General features: G+C 47.5%; 1 protein-coding gene and 1 non-coding gene across 6 annotated transcripts; one reads left to right on the top strand and one right to left on the bottom strand.

Annotated features, from left to right (window-relative positions):
• Positions 1–8,114: 8,114 nt before the first annotated feature.
• TRNAR-ACG (transfer RNA arginine (anticodon ACG)) lies at positions 8,115–8,187 on the bottom strand. Its single transcript has one exon. It is a non-coding gene; the product is annotated as a tRNA-Arg (tRNA).
• Positions 8,188–8,318: 131 nt separating this feature from the next.
• PRMT5 (protein arginine methyltransferase 5) lies at positions 8,319–17,327 on the top strand. 5 transcript variants are annotated; one of them, XM_055291849.2, is made up of 17 exons: positions 8,319–8,636; positions 9,249–9,367; positions 9,653–9,738; positions 10,203–10,337; positions 11,037–11,149; positions 11,296–11,345; positions 11,552–11,715; positions 12,821–12,982; positions 13,152–13,229; positions 13,324–13,382; positions 13,469–13,591; positions 13,678–13,853; positions 14,682–14,791; positions 15,004–15,097; positions 15,280–15,396; positions 15,599–15,663; positions 16,802–17,327. In XM_055291849.2, the coding sequence occupies exons 1-17, from the start codon at positions 8,527–8,529 to the stop codon at positions 16,952–16,954; spliced, it is 1,914 nt and encodes a 637-aa protein (XP_055147824.1). In that variant the 5' UTR covers positions 8,319–8,526; the 3' UTR covers positions 16,955–17,327. The 5 variants fall into 5 exon arrangements, with proteins under 5 accessions (XP_055147824.1, XP_055147826.1, XP_055147825.1 ...); XM_055291850.2 differs by having other exon boundaries at positions 8,500–8,721; XM_055291851.2 differs by lacking the exon at positions 9,653–9,738 and having other exon boundaries at positions 8,443–8,636; positions 10,249–10,337.
• The last annotated feature ends 932 nt before the right edge of the window (positions 17,328–18,259 follow it).

The raw sequence follows: 18,259 nt of genomic DNA on the forward strand, positions 1-18,259 counted from the left end.
GATAGGCTTTCACCATGTCGGCCAGGCTGGTCTCGAACTCCTCACCTCAGGTGATCCACCCGCCTTGGCCTCCCAAAGTGCTGGGATTACAAGCCACCGTGCCCGGCTGCTAATTTTTTTTTTGAGACAGGGTCTCACTCTGTCGCCCAGACCAGAGTGCAGTGGCACAATCTCGGCTCACAGTAATCTCTGCCTCAAGGCTCAAGGTATTCTCCCGCCTCAGCCTCACGAGTAGCTGGGATTACAGGCATGTGTTACCACATCCGGCTAATTTTTGTATTTTTAGTAGAGATGGGGTTTCACCATGTTGGCCAGGCTGAGGCCCAGCTAATTTTTAAAAATTTTTTGTAGAGATGGGGTATTGTTATGTTGCCTAGGCTGGCCTTGAACTCCTAGGCTCAAGCAATCCTCCTGCCTCGGCCTCCCAAAGTATTGGGATTACAAGTATAAGCCACTGTAACCAGCCTATAATTTTCTTTATGTCAGTTTCTCACATTTTTCAGTAAAGATAAATATTTTATAGTAGTGTTACTGTTACCACTGTGAATGGAGAAAATAATAATCACAATAGCCAATATGTATTGAAGGTTTACTATGTGCAGGGTAGCTTCTGAATGCTTTACTATGTTAACTAATTTAATACTCATAATGACTTTATAAGAGCTATTATTTACATTCCCATTTTGTAGATGAGAAAAATGAGGCCAGAAGGGTTAGGTTCACAGTCCTAGTAAATGAATGAACAGGGCTTTAACATCTTGCTGTCTGGTTTAGCAGGCCATACTCTTAACTATCATATTATTGGGATTTTTTAAAATCAATAATGTCTTCTAACTGGTTAATCTTAGTATATGAGAAGCTACAAATTTATTTTATACTTATTTTACATCAAGTTACTTCTCTGCATTCTAGTATTAATTCTCATCATTTAAAAATGGATTCTTACGAATTTTCTATTTGTACAATCATATCATCTACAAATAATGATAAATTTATCTCTCCTTTCCTAAAAGTTGTAACCCCTTTTTTTCTATTTCCAATCTTATTATATTGGATTTTTCAGAATAATATTAAATAACTCAGTGACGAGACAGATATTCTTGTATTTTTTTTTTTTTTTTTTTAAGGAAAGGTCTCACTGTGTTGCCCAGGCTGACCTTGAGCTCCTGGGCTCAAGGGATCCTCCCATCTCAGCCTCCTGAGTAGCTGGGACTATGAGCACTTACAACCATGCAGAGCAGCTCATTTCATCTTTACATAAGTTTTTTTTTTTTTTTTTTTTTTTTTTTTTGAGACGGAGTCTCGCTCTGTCGCCCAGGCTGGAGTGCAGTGGCGCAATCTCGGCTCACTGCAAGCTCCGCCTCCCGGGTTCACGCCATTCTCCTGCCTCAGCCTCTCCGAGTAGCTGGGACTACAGGCGCCCGCCACCACGCCCGGCTAATTTTTTGTATTTTTAGTAGAGACGGGGTTTCACCGCGGTCTCGATCTCCTGACCTCGTGATCCGCCCGCCTTGGCCTCCCAAAGTGCTGGGATTACAAGCGTGAGCCACCGCGCCCGGCGATCTTTACATAAGTTGTTGATCTTATATATACACATATATGATGAATATCAACACTATTAAGAATATTTATGGCCAAGTGCAGTGGCTTATGCCTCTAATCTCAGCATTTTGGGAGGCCAAGGTGGGCGGATCACAAGGTCAGGAGTTTGAGAGCAGTCTGGCCAATATGATGAAACCCTGTCTGTAATAAAAATACAAAAAAAATTAGCCGGGCATGGTGGCACACGCCTGTAGTCCCAGCTACTCAGGAGGCTGAGGCAGGAGAATTGCTTGAACCCAGGAGTCGGAGGTTTCAGTGAGCCGAGATCGCGCCACTGCACTTCAGCCTGGGCAACAGAGCGAGACTGTCTCAAAAAAAGAAAAAAAAAAATTTATAGAAAATGCAGTTAACGTACTATGTTCTCTTCTTTGACAATTAACAACCGTCAAATTTTTTTGTTTGCTTTTTGACCTATAAAGAAATTTCCTAATACCTTTGTGTTAATTATTGGTATAAACCCTAATTGGTTGTATTATATAATTACTATATTAACATACTGTTAAGTTTTATTTATTAATCCTAAATATTTTAGGAATCTTACATTTATATATATAAGTGAGGGTCTATAGCTTTTTTGGGAGTGTTATTTCTTACAGGTTTTGATATTAGATGTGTTCTGTTTTCATTAATAAATTGGGTAGTTTTCCATCTTTTTCTATGTTCAGAACAGTTCCTGCTTTCTATTCATTTTGACAGATAAACACTGTATAATAGAGATGACAAAAAAGAGAATGCAAATCTGCACAGATTATTTTGCCTCAGTAACTCTGCCATTTTTATAGCTGGAGGACAGCCTTGATTGTGAAAAAGCAATTTGGAGCAGTAGGAGGGTCAAACAGGCCATTATTTTGGTGTTGAAGAGTGTGGCTGGCTGGGCAGGCACAGAAATGAGTGAAGGTGGGCCTGGGGAGGGAGGCAAGCGCTGAGGGAGGAGGGGAGCACCATAGAAGATGCAAAGAGGTTTCCAGTGGGCTAGAGGTGTTTAAACAAGGACAAAAGAACAAGATAAGGTGGAAGAATTGGTCCTGAAAGTGAGGAAAGCCAGGGGGATAACTGGGAGCATTATCTGGGAGTGGGTACCCCTTTCCTCCAGAAAGTCTCCAGTGCTCTGGCCTGTTGGTCATTGGCTCCTGTTGGAGAAAGTAACATTATTTCTCACCCAGGGTATTTGCCCTTCTGTCCCACCATTTCCCTATCTTCATCTCAGCCAAGGCAAAAGTCCCATAGTATAACAGTGATTCACACGCGTCTGGGCCCAAAAGCTCAGCATGCAGAGCAGAGCAAAGCAGAACATAATGTAGACTTCACCAACTTTGACTTAACACCTAGGGACAGGACCTGTTCAAGGTGCTCTATTTCTCTTCATTCCTTCCCTTCTTGCTCCTCAACAACTCATGTAGAGAGACCCACGGTTACACGCTGTGTTTTATGGCACAGGAAAGTGCTATAGAAAAGGCTGAGAGCAACGTTATATGGAGTTACTGACAACTGTTCAGCATGATGCTAGCCACAATGCCGAGGCCATTTGGAATGAAAAGACAAAAGACAACACAGACCAAAGAAATTCAGCCCATGTAAACTTACTTTAGGGTCAGTCAGGAATTCTAGGCTCTTTTTACATGAATCCTTTAGAAAATTACTTTAACTGATGGCAAAACTGACATTATTTAGTTTTACAGATTGTCCTCTCTCCCTGTCACCCATGATGGATTAGTTAACAACCAACAGAGCAGCTACCTGCTTGACATCAGGAGATGCCAGGAGCACAGATGGTCCACAATCTAGACAATTAGCTTAAAAGAAGAAAAAACATCTAACAAGTCTTCTGTGAATGCAGAGTTTGGTTGGGCATAACTAGGGCAGAGAACAAGCAGACCTCCTCAACAACGCTTTCTTTTACCTCTTAAAATGCCAGTGAAGGCACGGCGTCATGACACGCACCTGTAATCCCAGCACTTTGGGAGGCCGAGGTGGGTGAATCACCTGAAGTCAGGAGTTTGAAACCAGCCTGGCCAACATGGTGAAACCCCGTCTCTACTAAAAATACAAAAATTAGCCAGGCATGGTGGTGCACGCCTGTGGTCCCAGCTACTTGGGAGGCTGAGGCAGGAGAATTGCTTAAACCCGGGAGGTGGAGGTTGCAGTGAGCTGAGATCATGCCACTGCACCCCAGCCTGGGCGACCGAGCAAGACTCTATCTCAAAATAAAATGAAAAATAAAATAAAATATAAATAAATAAAATAAAATGCTGGTGGAGTACTCACCCACTTGCTGATAACAATCATTTATTGAAAAGACCTGGAGGGAAGAATTCCAAATAAATTCTGTAGATACTCCATCTCTAAGGAGGGAGAGCCCATAGTGACTTCCTTCCAATGAATACAGTATGGAAAGTTAGGGCTGGGGAGAGGGTGGGAGAGAATTACTTAACAATGGAAAAACTGGATAAACTACTTCTTGTCAGGTGATCAAGGTCAACATTAAGTCATAAATCATGTTGATAGTGAGAGGTGACACGGTGCTGGCAGTCCTCACAGCCCTCGCTCGCTCTCGGCACCTCCTCTGCCTGGGCTCCCACTTTGGCGGCACTTGAGGAGCCCTTCAGTCCACTGCTGCACTGTGGGAGCCCCTTTCTGGGCTGGCCAAGGTGGGAGCCGGCTCCCTCAGCTTGCAGGGAGGTGTGGAGGGAGAGGTGCGAGTGGGAACTGGGGCTGCGCGTGGTGCTTGCGGGCCAGCTGGAGTTCCGGGTGGGCATGGGCTTGGCGGGCCCTGCACTCGGAGCAGCTGGCCAGCCCTGCCGGCCCCGGGCAATGAGGGACTTAGCACCCGGGCCAGCGGCTGCAGAGGGTGTACTGGGTCCCCCAGCAGTGCCAGCCCACCGGCGCTGCGCTCTATTTCTCACCGAGCCTTAGCTGCCTTCCCGCGGGGCAGGGCTCGGGACCTGCAGCCTGCCATGCCTGAGCTTCCCACCCCCTCCATGGGCTCCTGTGCGGCCCGAGCCTCCCCGACGAGCGCCACCCTCTGCTCCACGGCGCCCAGTCCCATCGACCACCCAAGGGTGAAAAGTGCGAGCACACGGCACGGGACTGGCAGGCAGCTCCACCTGCAGCCCTGGTGCAGGATCCACTGGGTGAAGCCAGCTGGTCTCCTGAGTCTGGTGGAGATGTGGAGAACCTTTATGTCTAGCTCAGGGACTGTAAATACACCAATCAGCACCCTGTGTCTAGCTCAGGGTCTGTGAATGCAGCAATCGACACTCTGTATCTAGCTACTCTAGTGGGGCCTTGGAGAACCTTTATGTCTAGCTCAGGGATTGTAAATACACCAATCAGCACCCTGTGTCTAGCTCAAGGTTTGTAAACATACCAATCAGCACTCTGTGTCTAGCTCGAGGTTTGTGAGTGCACCAATCGACACTCTGTATCTAGCTGCTCTGGTGGGGCCTTGGAGAAACTTTATGTCTAGCTCAGGGATGGTAAACGCACCAATCAGCACCCTGTCAAAACAGACCACTCGGCTCTACCAATCAGCAGGATGTGGGTGGGGCCAGATAAGATAATAAACGCAGGCTGCCCGAGCCAGCAGTGGCAACCCACTTAGGTCTACTCCCACACTGTGTAAGCTTTGTTCTTTCGGTCTTTGCAATAAATCTTGCTATTGCTCACTCTTTGGGTCCACACTGCTTTTATGAGCTGTAAGACTCACCGCAAAGGTCTGCAGCTTCACTCCTGAAGCCAACGAGACCACGAGCCCACTGGGAGGAACGAACAACTCCAGACACGCCACCTTAAAAGCTGTAACACTCACCACGAAGGTCTGCAGCTTCACTCCTGAGCCAGCGAGACCACGAACCCACTAGAAGGAAGAAACTCCGAATACATCCGAACATCAGAAGGAACAGACTCCAGACGCGGCACCTTAAGAGCTGTAACACTCACCGCGAAGGTCCACAGCTTCATTCTTGAAGTCAGTGAGACCAAGAACCCACCAATTCCGGACACAAGAGTATGTACCCTTGATATGATGTGATTAAAATAGCACCTTTTTTTTTTTTTTTTTTTGAGACGAAGTCTCTGTCTGTCACCCAGGCTGGAGTGCAGTGGTGCGATTTCGGCTCACTGCAGCCTCTGCTTCCCAGTTTCAGGTAGTTCACCTGCCTCAGCCGCTGAGTAGCTGGTATCACAGGCGCGTGCCACCATTCCTGGCTAATTTTTGTATTTTTAGGAGAGACAGGGTTTCACCATGTTGGTCAGGCTCGTCTTGAATTCCTGACCTCAGGTGATCTGCCTGCCTCGGCATCCTAAAGTGCTGGGATTACATGCCTGAGCCACTGCCCCCGGCAAAAACAGCACTTCAACTCTGTGACCTTCCTTCCCAAAACACAGTCTAATCATGAGAAAAACAGACAAATTCCAACAGAGGGGCATCCTACAATATACCTAACCAGTACTCCTCAAAACTACCAAGGTCATCAAAAACAAGGAACATCTGAGAAACTGTCATAGCCAAGAGGATCCTAAGGAGACATAGCAACTAAATGTCATATTACATGCTGCATGGGATCCTGGAACAGAAAAATAGTAACGATAACAGTGGACAAAAGCACCTCCAATCCCTTCCGGCTTCATGGTGCTTTTTTTTTTTTTTTTTTTTTTGAGACGGAGTCTCGCTCTGTCGCCCAGGCTGGGGTGCACTGGCGCGATCTCGGCTCACTGCAAGCTCTGCCTCCTGCCTCAGCCTTCTGAGTAGCTGGGACTACAGGCGATTGCTACCACACCCGGCTAATTTTTTTTGTATTTTTTTAGTAGAGACGGGGTTTCACTGTGTTAGCCAAGATGGTCTCGATCTCGTGACCTCGTGATCCACCCACCTCGGCCTCCCAAAGTGCTGGGATTTTTTTTTTTTTTTTTTTGAGACAGAGTCTTGCTGTTGCCTCACTGCAGCCTCCACCTCCCACCTCCTAGGTTCAAGTGATTCTCCTGCCTCAGCCTTCTGAGTAGCTGGTATTACAGGTGCACACCACCACGTCTGGCTAAATTTTGTATTTTTAGTAGAGACAGGGTTTCTCCATGTTGGTCAGGCTGGTCTCGAACTCCCGACCTCAGGTGATCCACCTGCCTCAGCCTCCCAAAGTGCTGGGATTACGGGCGTGAGCCACTGCGCCCAGCCTGGCCTTCATGGTGCATTTTTTTAATTTTTTGGTTTTCCGACTTTCTTTTACTCCTCCCCGCCCCCCCGACATTATTTTGCTCTTGTTGCCCAGGCTGGAGTGCAGTGGCGTGATCTTGGCTCACTGCAACGTCCGCCTCCCGGGTTCAAGCAATTCTCCTGCCTCAGCCTCCCGAGTAGCTGGGATTACAGGTGCCTGCTACCACGCCTGGCTGATTTTTGGTATTTTTAGTAGAGACGGGGGGGGGGGGGGGTTACCATGTTGGCCAGGCTGGTCTCGAACTCCTGACTTCAGGAGATCCACCCGCCTCTGCCTCCCAAAGTACTGGGATTACAGGCGTGAGCCACCGCGCCCGGCCGATTTTCCAGCTTTCATTCTTTTGGGCCACTTGCATTGCACCCAGGGTTCCCCAGAACTTATCCTACCCCACACCCTTTTCGTATTTCCTATGGCTCTGTCCCCAACGAGCTATGGTGATCTCAGTCGCAAGGCTTCGGTTCTTTTCTTCTGGCGACCTCCATCTCATCTGGTTGAGATAACTGTTCATTCAACTTTCTATTACACAGCGCCCCCTAGACGTTCAGTTAAGCATGACCAAACCCAAATCCTGATTTCCCAAACCCTCTTTTCGCATTTCTCGCTCACTGCTGGACAGAATCCTAGGCAGCATCCCCGACTTTGCTTTCTCAGGACTCCCTGCAAGTCGTCCCTAAGTTCTGCCAGCGGCGCCTGCGTGGGGCCTCTTGTACCGTGTTCTCCTCTCCATCTTTGCTGCCGAGCCCTCAACACCAGTGGGGCCCCTGCCTTCAGGAGTTTCCATTTCCCTCCCTATGTCTTTCCTTGCTTCCTTCCTTTCCATCTCTAGCAGCTAATGACATGAGAAAATGTAGATTCTCTCTGGCCTCCATGCCAGCCAATTTCATGACTGCTGCCCACTGTAATTAATGAATTCCTTTTCTCTATCTTGAGGTGTGTGTGTGTGTTTAGGCGTTTATTTACACCTTTTGTGTTTGAAACACAAAACACTACTTCCTAGAATCACTAGGAAGTAGTAGCTGAGTTAGCAGTTTATTTTAATATGTAACATAGTAAGGTGACAAAGCTCATTTTAATAGCACCAGCCATTAACCCAGTTTTCTCAATGTTCATATGGACGTAAATAATGACACAAGAAAAACACTTTTGAAGGTAGTTACGGGAAAAGCTGACATTACATGGCTGCATAATGCAACCAACTTAGGACCTGATAGTGAAAGCGTGAAGATGATAAAGAAGCATCGAACTGCGAAAGGAAAGGAAAATTAGAAAATGTTCATGCAGCAAAGCTGCGCGAAGTCCCACCGAGCCAGCCAGGAGTCGAACCTGGAATCTTCTGATCCGTAGTCAGACGCGTTATCCATTGCGCCACTGGCCCTGAGCTGAGAGCAGTGCCCTCCGTGATGGTACTTCAAGGTTATATTGCAGGGTTTCATGGGAGGCGTAGTCTCTCAACGGAGTTCTGCAGATATACTAAGCATTCTGGGAGATTGAAGTTCGTCAGGAACCAGACCCTGAGATTGGTGGATCCACGCCGTACGCCACTGTGCAGCCCGCGGATTGGCGGGAAAAGCCACTCCCCATCCCTCCCGTTCGGGAGCTGTGGCAGACGCTCTGGTTGTTAAGGCGACTCGTCCCGCCTTCTGGGGCTCTAGTTTGACTTTGTGATTGGCTACTAGTATCAAGGAATCCCGGCGTGGACAGCGCGAGGAGAAAGATGGCGGCGATGGCGGTCGGGGGTGCTGGTGGGAGCCGCGTGTCCAGCGGGAGGGACCTGAATTGCGTCCCCGAAATAGCTGACACACTAGGGGCTGTGGCCAAGCAGGGGTGAGGGCCGGACCTCCAAGAGCGGAATGCGGGGTCCGAACTCGGGGACGGAGAAGGGCAGACTAGTCATCCCGGAGAAGCAGGGGTGAGGGGGTCGGCTAGGATGAGGAGGGGAGGAGCCTCGGACCCAGTAACGTGAGGAAAAGAACTTGTAGGGGGCCTGTGGTCACTGAGTCCCAAAGTTGGGAGAGTTGTTGGGTAAACTCTAAAGGGCCCTGGAGGTCGCGCTTATTGTCTGGGAGTGGGAGGAGGTGTTAGGGGGCAAGGGAGAGAAGAGGCTAATCTTGACGGGGGAGGCATGGGCAGAACTGGGGCAAATCTGGATGTGATGGTCTTGGAAACATAGTGACACCTGAGGAGAAAAAAATTCTACTTGTGGATTTCCATCGTTTTCTCCTTACTCATATTTCCCATGGCTGTGTTTTAGAGAGAAATTGAGGCACAGTACAGCAGAGTTGATATCCCCCAAGGTGGTCTGAACTCAGCAGCCTAGTAGGGTGAACTGATGGCAGCCGAAAGGGCTGTGCAAAATCAAAATAGCCTAAATCCAGTTGCTTGGCTCTCTGGCACTGCTGCTCTCTTTACATGATTCTGGGTCTGTCGCGGTTGTAGGTTTGATTTCCTCTGCATGCCTGTCTTCCACCCGCGTTTCAAGAGGGAGTTCATTCAGGAACCTGCTAAGAATCGGCCCGGTCCCCAGACACGATCAGACCTACTGCTGTCAGGAAGGGGTAGGGACCATCCCATATGCCCCTTAATTATTAGAGGCAATAACAACTTCTGCTTTATCGGGGCCCTCATTCTCCTCCTTTTCTGACTTGGATATATTTGTTAGTCCCTGGGATATAGATAACTTGTTTTCTCCTTGCTTCTCTATTCTGCATCAGGCTATCCCATGTCTATGTAGAAAAAACCTTTGTCTCTCATTTCTACTCTTGATTCCCAAAACTAAAAATTGAACAAGTAAAGTGCTGAACCTTATTCAGTATTTGTCTTTCTTGGGTGGGGGAGTGCAGACTGGAATACGCTAATTGTGGGAAAGCTTTCTCCATGGATTCGTCCAGACTCAAAAGTGGAGAAGATTCGCAGGAACTCCGAGGTGGTAAGACTGTTTGACTTCTCTGCTGGATTTTTCTAACCAAGCTGGGTGGGGAGAGTGGTCCCCTCCCACCCCCAATAACTTAGTAAATCAACTGATATAATGAAATTAAAGTTATTAGGCTGGGTGCCGTGGTACACACCTATAATCCTAGCACTTTGAGAGACTGAGGCTGTAGGATCACTGGAGCTCAGGAGTTTGAGACCAGCCTGGACAGCATAGTGAAACCCCATCTCTAAAATATACAAAAATTAGCCAGGCATGGTGGCGCATGCCTGTGGTCCCAGCTACTCAGGAGGCTGAGGAGGGAGGATCAGTTGAGCTTGGGAAGGTCAAGGCTGCAGTGAGTGGAGACTGTGCCACTGCACTCCAGCCTGGGTGACAGAGTGAGACTTTGTCTCAAAAAAAAAAAAAAAAAAAGCTGTTTGCTTGTTAGCTCAACCTTTTCCTCTTCATCTCCATTCCAGGCCATGTTACAGGAGCTGAATTTTGGTGCATATTTGGGTCTTCCAGCTTTCCTGCTGCCCCTTAATCAGGAAGATAACACCAACCTGGCCAGAGTTTTGACCAACCACATCCACACTGGCCATCACTCTTCCATGGTATAGCTGAGGGGCTCCTTTCCTGCTGCATATCATAGTAGTCAGATTGTGCTAAGTACCTTCTTGTGCCTAGCCATTCAGTGAAGGGTGTGTTTGGCAGAATTGAAGTATCAGTATTGCCGGGCACAGTAGGTCATGCCTGTAATCCCAGCACTTTGGGAGGCTGAGGTGGGCAGATTGCTGAGCTCAGGAGTTCGAGACCAGCTTGGGCAGCATGGTGAAACCCTGTCTGTATCAAAACCAAAACCAAAACAAAAAAACACAAATTAGCTAGGTGTGGTGTCACACGCCTGTAGTCCCAGCTACTTGGGAAGCTGGGGTGGGAGGATGACTTGAACCTGTGAGGCGGAGGTTGCAGTTAGCTGAGATTGCACCACTGCACTCCAGCCTGGGTGACAGAGCCAGACCTTGTCTCAAAAAAAAAAAAAAGGTCAGTATTGCGCACCTCTCCATCTAAAAGTGGTATGAAGAGAGTTTCAAAACATGTAAATGTAATTATTTTGGAAACTTACGTAAGACAAGGCAGATATTTACATAAGGATCTATATATAAGGTACATGTTCACTTACAAAATTACAAATTGGGAAAAGCATATAAAGGGATTAACGAGGTCTGGATGAAGTTTTTTTTATTGGGGGAAACTTTCTGGACCCAATGAGTTCAAAAGAGAGTTCTAAAAGGGTGACCGTTCATGTGCAGTTCTGGATGCGGGTACCCTTGGTGGCACCAGAGGACCTGAGAGATGATATAATTGAGAATGCACCAACTACACACACAGAGGAGTACAGTGGGGAGGAGAAAACGTGGATGTGGTATGTCTCCCTTTGCTGCTGTACCAGGGTGCAAGGGATAGGGTGAGGGGAAGTACAGGGTGCAACCTGTAGGGAGGTCTCCTTGAGCTGTGGTGATTGGTCGGCCATATCTAGTTGACTGTACTTTTCTGTATTTGACTAAACAGGTGGCACAACTTCCGGACTTTGTGTGACTATAGTAAGAGGATTGCAGTGGGTGAGTGCATGAGAATCCTGGGATGGGTGTTGCTTCTCTTACCTCCTGTGAATAAGAATCAGGAATTTTGTATATAGTATACAATTTTGCTACTTCCCCTCTGTCTCAGACTGCCTTTCTCTTAAAGAAGTAAACAGATTTTGCACGAAGCAAGGAAGGGTTTCTTGCCTGGCAGTGGTTGACAGTTTTTCTTTTGCCTCATGTAGCTCTTGAAATTGGGGCTGACCTCCCATCTAATCATGTCATTGATCGCTGGCTTGGGGAACCCATCAAAGCAGCCATTCTCCCCACTAGCATTTTCCTGACCAATAAGAAGGGATTTCCTGTTCTTTCTAAGATGCACCAGAGGCTCATCTTCCGGCTCCTCAAGGTGAGTGGTGGGAGGGTTCTAAAGGTAGTCCAGCTATACATCTTGCCTTATTTACCTGTGTATGATCGTTTTTTTCCTGTGAGGCTCTCTTTTTCTTTGGTTTCTGGGGAGCAATTTCAGTGAAGTTGGGAGTCTTGAGAACAAAAAGGTAAATGCCAGTAGTAGCCCTAGAAACCTTTCAGAACAAACCAAACCTCATGAGAACTTTGCAGAAGGTTTCATTTAGGAAGTTACAGCAAGGATCCATGAGGCTCTTTGGGTGTTGATGATACTTTTATGGCATAAGAGGGCTTTTTCTTTTTTCTTTCTTTCTTTTTTTTTTTTTTGAGACAGGATCTCACTCTGTCACCCAGACTGGAGTGCAGCGGTATGATCTCAGCTCACCAGAACCTCTGCCTCCCAGGCTTAAGCGATTCTTCTACTTTAGCCTCCTGAGTAGCTGGGATTATAGGCATGCACCACTACTGCCCGGCTAATTTTTGTATTTTCAGTAGAGACAGGTTTTACCATGTTGGCCAGGCTGGTCTTGAACGCCTGACCTCAAATGATCCACCCGCCTCGGCCTTCCAAAGTATTGGGATTACAGGCGTGGGCCACCACGGCTGGCCAAGGGGGCTTTTTGTAAGTTTACTGAAGCCTCATGCTGCCTTTGTTGGTATTGCGACAGATGCTAGAGAACTGTTGGTCTGGGCCAGGTGCAGTGGCTTACGCCTGTAACCCCAGGACTTTGGGAGGCTGAGGCGGATGGATCATCTGAGGTCAGGAGTTTGAGACCAGTCTGGCCAACATGGTGAAACCCTGTCTCTACTAAAAATACAAAAATTAGCCAAGCATGGTGGCACGTACCTGTAGTCCCAGCTACTTGGGAGGCTGAGGCAGGAGAATTGCTTGACCCTGGGAGGTGGAGGTTGCAAGTGAGCCAAGATCACGCCATTGTACTCCAGCCTGGGCAACAGAGCGAGACTCCATCTTTTTTTTTTTTTTTTTTTAAAAGAGAACTGTTGATCTGGGCCTTATTTTACACTAGGGCTCTTTGGCCATATACCATAATATTCCAGAATCTTGGTTTTGAGGGCTGTGTCCGATGGTCTGACTTTTCTTACAGTTGGAGGTGCAGTTCATCATCACAGGCACCAACCACCACTCAGAAAAGGAGTTCTGCTCCTACCTCCAGTACTTGGAATACTTAAGCCAGAACCGTCCTCCACCTAATGCCTATGAACTCTTTGCTAAGGGCTATGAAGACTATCTGCAGTCCCCGCTTCAGGTGGGTCTGGAGTGCACTGAGAGGAGGAAGGTGGGGTGGAAAATGTTTCTTGAGAATATATGCCTCCAAATCTTACCAAAGCTCAGAAAGCAGTGGAAAGTTTTTGATATTTTAGTGCATTGTCCTTTGGCAGAAACTGGCTAACTTTGTCCTTTTCCTCATTCATCAGCCACTGATGGACAATCTGGAATCTCAGACATATGAAGTGTTTGAAAAGGACCCCATCAAATACTCTCAGTACCAGCAGGTACTATGTGGTGCCCAGGGTGAGGAAAGCACAGGGCCAGCATGACCTGGGGAGGATGGGATTACAACCATGGGATATTCTCTTCTCCCTCCAGGCCATCTATAAATGTCTGCTAGACCGAGTACCAGAAGAGGAGAAGGATACCAATGTCCAGTGAGTGCTTTCCCCCCACTCTCAGGGACTTGCATACCTACATCTGTATATGCCAAGTCTGCTTGACTCTTCCCTTTCTTTCTTAGGGTACTGATGGTGCTGGGAGCAGGACGGGGACCCCTGGTGAACGCTTCCCTGCGGGCAGCCAAGCAGGCTGACCGGCGGATAAAGCTGTATGCCGTGGAGAAAAACCCAAATGCCGTGGTGACGTGAGTAGCAACCTGCTTGCTGGGAAGTTAGTCCTCGTTGCCAAATTTCCTTAACATCTCTCCTTACCTTATTGTCTCTGTTTCAGGCTAGAGAACTGGCAGTTTGAAGAATGGGGAAGCCAAGTGACCGTAGTCTCATCAGACATGAGGGAATGGGTGGCTCCAGAGAAAGCAGACATCATTGTCAGTGAGCTTCTGGGCTCATTTGCTGACAATGAATTGTCGCCTGAGTGCCTGGATGGAGCCCAGCACTTCCTAAAAGGTGCCCCCAGGTTGGGGTGTAGGTGGAGGGTGATGATGGGTGAGACAGCAACCTGGGAGGAGGGTACAGGGTTTAGGGGAAAGTGGGTTGGACCTGGGTCACATCATATGAGTTTGAGAGCCACTGCTCCACTGCCTCTGTGCCCTTAGCAAATAAAGTCATCTCTCCAAACCTTAGTGTTCATATTTATAAAATGAAGGGAGTGGGCTGGGCGCGGTGGCCCATGCCTGTAATCGCAGCACTTTGGGAGGCCAAGGTGGGAGGTCAGGAGTTTGAGACCAGCCTGGGCAACATGGCAAAACCCCATCACTACTAAAAATACAAAAATTATCCAGGTGTGGCAGTGCACGCCTGTAATCCCAGCTACTCGGGAGGCCGAGGCATGAGAATCACTTGAAACTGGGAGGAGAAGTTTGCAGTGAGCCGAGATTGTGCCACTGCAGTCTAGCCTGGGCAACAGAGTGAGACTCCATCTAAAAAAAAAAAGTAAATATGACATATGTACCCTGAGCTTAGCTTTCATCAGGAACTTTTGTGGGACTTTGTGACCCCACAAAAGTTAAGAACCACCAGATTAGACTATCTTGGGTTCTTTCAGTTTTAATCTGTGTGACTCTGTAAATTAACCTAGAAGTGGAATCTTCCGTGACAGTAGTTGGAAGCAGGCTGGCTTAGTAATGTGACAACATGCATTTGTCTCTTTCTTCCATGCCCGTGCCAGCGTTGGTTGGTTTTGACATGGGAGGTTTGATCCTTCTGATCCTTTCAGTTAGTACAGACATACCATTTCCCTCCCTCTGGAACTAATTTGACTCTCCTGCTGTGCAGACGACGGTGTGAGCATCCCCGGGGAGTACACTTCCTTTCTGGCTCCCATCTCTTCCTCCAAGCTGTACAATGAGGTCCGAGCCTGTAGGGAGAAGGACCGTGACCCTGAGGTAAAGAACCACTCTCTCTGGAAAGAAGTGGTACTCTTTAGTCCTCTTCTTTTTCTGTATTTGTGTCAGCTATTTTCTTCTGCTGGGGATGAAGAGGCAAAGGAGAAGTTAGGGATTGGGGAAGCACTAAAGTAAAACATTTTTTAATCCTTGGGGAAGTTATCTCTTGTGTGTCTTCCCCAGCACTCTCTCTCTCTTTCTGTCTCTGACAGGCCCAGTTTGAGATGCCTTATGTGGTACGGCTGCACAACTTCCACCAGCTCTCTGCACCCCAGCCCTGTTTCACCTTCAGCCATCCCAACAGAGGTAGGTTCTTTTATGGCTGTCCTCTGACTAGAGGGGTGTGGGCTTCTTCCTTCCTCCTGCTTTCTTCCCTTGCTGTCCCTAGTCTGCCTTATCTACTCTTCCCTTCCTGGGTCTTGCTCATGCTTTATCAAGTTGTTTAGAGCTTCTGGCCCCTTGTCACCCACATAATTATTTCCTGACAGATCCTATGATTGACAACAACCGCTATTGCACCTTGGAGTTTCCCGTGGAGGTGAACACAGTACTACATGGCTTTGCCGGCTACTTTGAGACTGTGCTTTATCAGGACATCACTCTGAGTGAGTGTCTATGGCAGTGGATGGCAGAGTATGAGGGTGTGCTGCCTGGGCAGCTTATATGTACATGTGTCATTTAGATTTATGGGGGGCCCAGTGCTCAGGGAATGGAGATCTTTGTGTGATTAGAGAAGAGACCATCTCTAACATAGGCAAAAGGCACAGCCCTGGAGACCTCTGTTTTTTCATTATTTTGTCCACACAGGTATCCGTCCAGAGACTCACTCTCCTGGGATGTTCTCATGGTTTCCCATCCTCTTCCCTATTAAGGTATGAACTGCTTTTAAGACTCTGTAGTTAAGGAGTAACCTTTGTCTTTGGTGGTGTGCTTCTTTCCTTCTCCCAGGAAGATAGTTGACTATGACTTATGTTCTCCTGATTTCATATGCTCTTGGATCCCAGTGGTAGGTGTTGGGAGTATTTGGAGTGGCCTTCTGCCTGGCTTTCCCGCATCTACTCTGGCTACTCTTCTGTCTGTTCTCTACTTTGAGCAAGAGTCATCTTTTAAAAACTCAGATTTGATCTTATCTCTCTTGCTGTCTTTTTTTTTTTTTTTTTTTAAAGAGACAGAGTCTCACTCTTGTCGCCCAGGGGAGTACAGTGGTGCAATTTCGGCTCACTGCAAGCTCCACCTCCCGGGTTCATGCCATTCTCCTGCCTCAGCCTCCTGAGTACCTGAGACTGCAGGTGCCAGGCACCACGCCCGGCTAATTTTTGTATTTTTACTAGAGACGGGGTTTTACCGTGTTAGCCAGGATGGTCTCGATCTCCTGACCTCATGATCTGCCCACCTCAGCCTCCCAAAGTGCTGGGATTACAGGCGTGAGCCACCGCGTCTGGCTTGATCTTATCTCTCTTTTTTGCTTAAAACGCTTTAATGCCTTCCCATTATCTTTAGGATAAAAGTCAAAATCTGGGACGTTGCTTGTAAGACTTGATGTGATCGAGTGTTTGCTTGCCTTTGCAGCTACTGTCCCCTTGCTTACACTGCTTCAGCCTTATGGACCTTCTTTTTGTTCTAATTGTCTATCTTTCCTACCTCAGGCTTTCATGCCTCTCTCTTGCCTGTAAAGTTCTTTGCTTGTCTCTTCACGCAGTTAACCTATCTTCTAGGTCTTCTTTAAACATTTTTATTGTGAGATAAACTTTCTTTGATCTCCTAGACTAGGTTAGTGTTCCCTTTCATAGGTGTTTTTCTAGCACTCTGTACATGTTCACAGCTCTCACCACACCTTGGATTATTTGTTCAGTGTCTTATTGTTCAGTGTTCTGATAGGCTTTAAATAACTTTCATGAGCGTTGGGACGTTCTTGTCATGTTTATCATTTTATCTCCACACCTACCTTAATACATTGCCATGTATAATTCATTAGCTTCACCCTGAACCTCCCTGTCTTTCTTCTTACAGCAGCCCATAACGGTGCGTGAAGGCCAAACCATCTGTGTGCGTTTCTGGCGATGCAGCAATTCCAAGAAGGTGTGGTATGAGTGGGCTGTGACAGCACCAGTCTGTTCTGCTATTCATAACCCCACAGGCCGCTCATATACCATTGGCCTCTAGCCCTGCGTGCAAGTGTCCAGAGCCTTGGAAGCAGCTTCAGGTTCTGCTCCTGTAGTACAGAAGGTGCAGTACATCTATGGGCTGTGATTCCCCTTGCCCATCAGAGAGGAGCATTTCAATCTGCTTTCCTGCCTTACATCAAAGTGGGCAAGGGATATAATTAATTGCAGAGCTCAAGCCACCAATCTGTGAAGACCTCAGGCCAGGGGGTGAGGAATTAGTGCTGGATTTGAAGCTACGCACTCAGCCTCAAGAACTCCCTGGAATATCCCTGAGAACATGGGGTTTGAACGGATTTTCAGCCCTTCTTTGTTCTTGTTTTGATGGTTTTGTGTAAGAGGAAATACAAATAAAGTTATAGCCCTTTACTGCACTACCATGCTGCCCCCTGCCACTATTTTCCCACACCTCACTTAGACCCAGGCATGTTCAGATCTGTCCTGTTACCCTATCCAAGACCCAAAGGGGCCTAGTTGTATTCCCTACTCAGGAAGCTGAGCAATGACTATCGTAGTCCTGGATATAGGCCTTTCTGATCAGCTACAGTGAGCTCTTGTCCATTAGAACCTGCGGTTAGGCTTTTCTCTGGGAAGGAGGCATAGAGTTTGCCACCTTGGAAAAAGATGGAATAGTGAGTGAAGCCAGTTTCTCTTCTGTATTCTTGAGCTACTGCACGGGCAACTGGTTACTTCTCCTTTGTTACCTCTTGGGAAGACTGGAATCCATCCAGGAATCTCCAGCAAGAAGCTACCTGTTTTTTTGAATAAAACCACAGGGTTACAGTTTGAAGTCCTAAGAGATCATCTAGTCCAATTTTCCACTTGACAGAGGGGGAGTTTGAAATGGGTACAATGATGTGATATTAGTATCCAAGTCAGAATTGGAAGTCAGGTCCTCCGAATCTGGCTCTCCCCATGTTATAACCAGCTACATTTTTGGTAGCTACAGTAGACCACAGAAGTGTCTAGGGGCTCCTGGAGGCCCTTGGAAAGTGAGGGTGGACATCAGTTCCTTCTTTCCGGTTAGAGGACTCAGTACTGCTACATCCAAGGAGTCACCTGAGAAACTTTCAAATTTACCCTTGCAGTGGGAAATGTGGGGGCACTGATTTGAACGGAAGTTATGACCTGTGGGAGCAGGCCACGACGATAGGGCAGAGTGTGGACCAAGACAAGTCTGTGGCAAGATCTGCTTTTCCCAGGTCCCAAGCACCGAGGTCAGAGGTGGTCGGGAGGGTTGTTTAGGTAGCCGGCTCAGAACGGGGATTTCGAGTTCAGCATCTCTGGATGTTAAACAAACGCCGCT

This window comes from Symphalangus syndactylus, chromosome 9 (genome assembly GCF_028878055.3).
Source record: "Symphalangus syndactylus isolate Jambi chromosome 9, NHGRI_mSymSyn1-v2.1_pri, whole genome shotgun sequence".
NCBI classification, from domain to species: Eukaryota; Metazoa; Chordata; class Mammalia; order Primates; family Hylobatidae; genus Symphalangus; species Symphalangus syndactylus.

Coding starts and splice junctions, on each gene's coding strand:
- PRMT5 (XM_055291849.2), top strand. CDS start 8,527: ATGGCGGCGATGGCGGTCGGGGGTGCTGGTGGGAGCCGCGTGTCCAGC. Junction 9,368..9,652: donor CCTACTGCTGTCAGGAAGGG/GTAGGGACCATC, acceptor GGGGGAGTGCAG/ACTGGAATACGCTAATTGTG. Junction 11,150..11,295: donor GAGGAGAAAACGTGGATGTG/GTATGTCTCCCT, acceptor TTGACTAAACAG/GTGGCACAACTTCCGGACTT.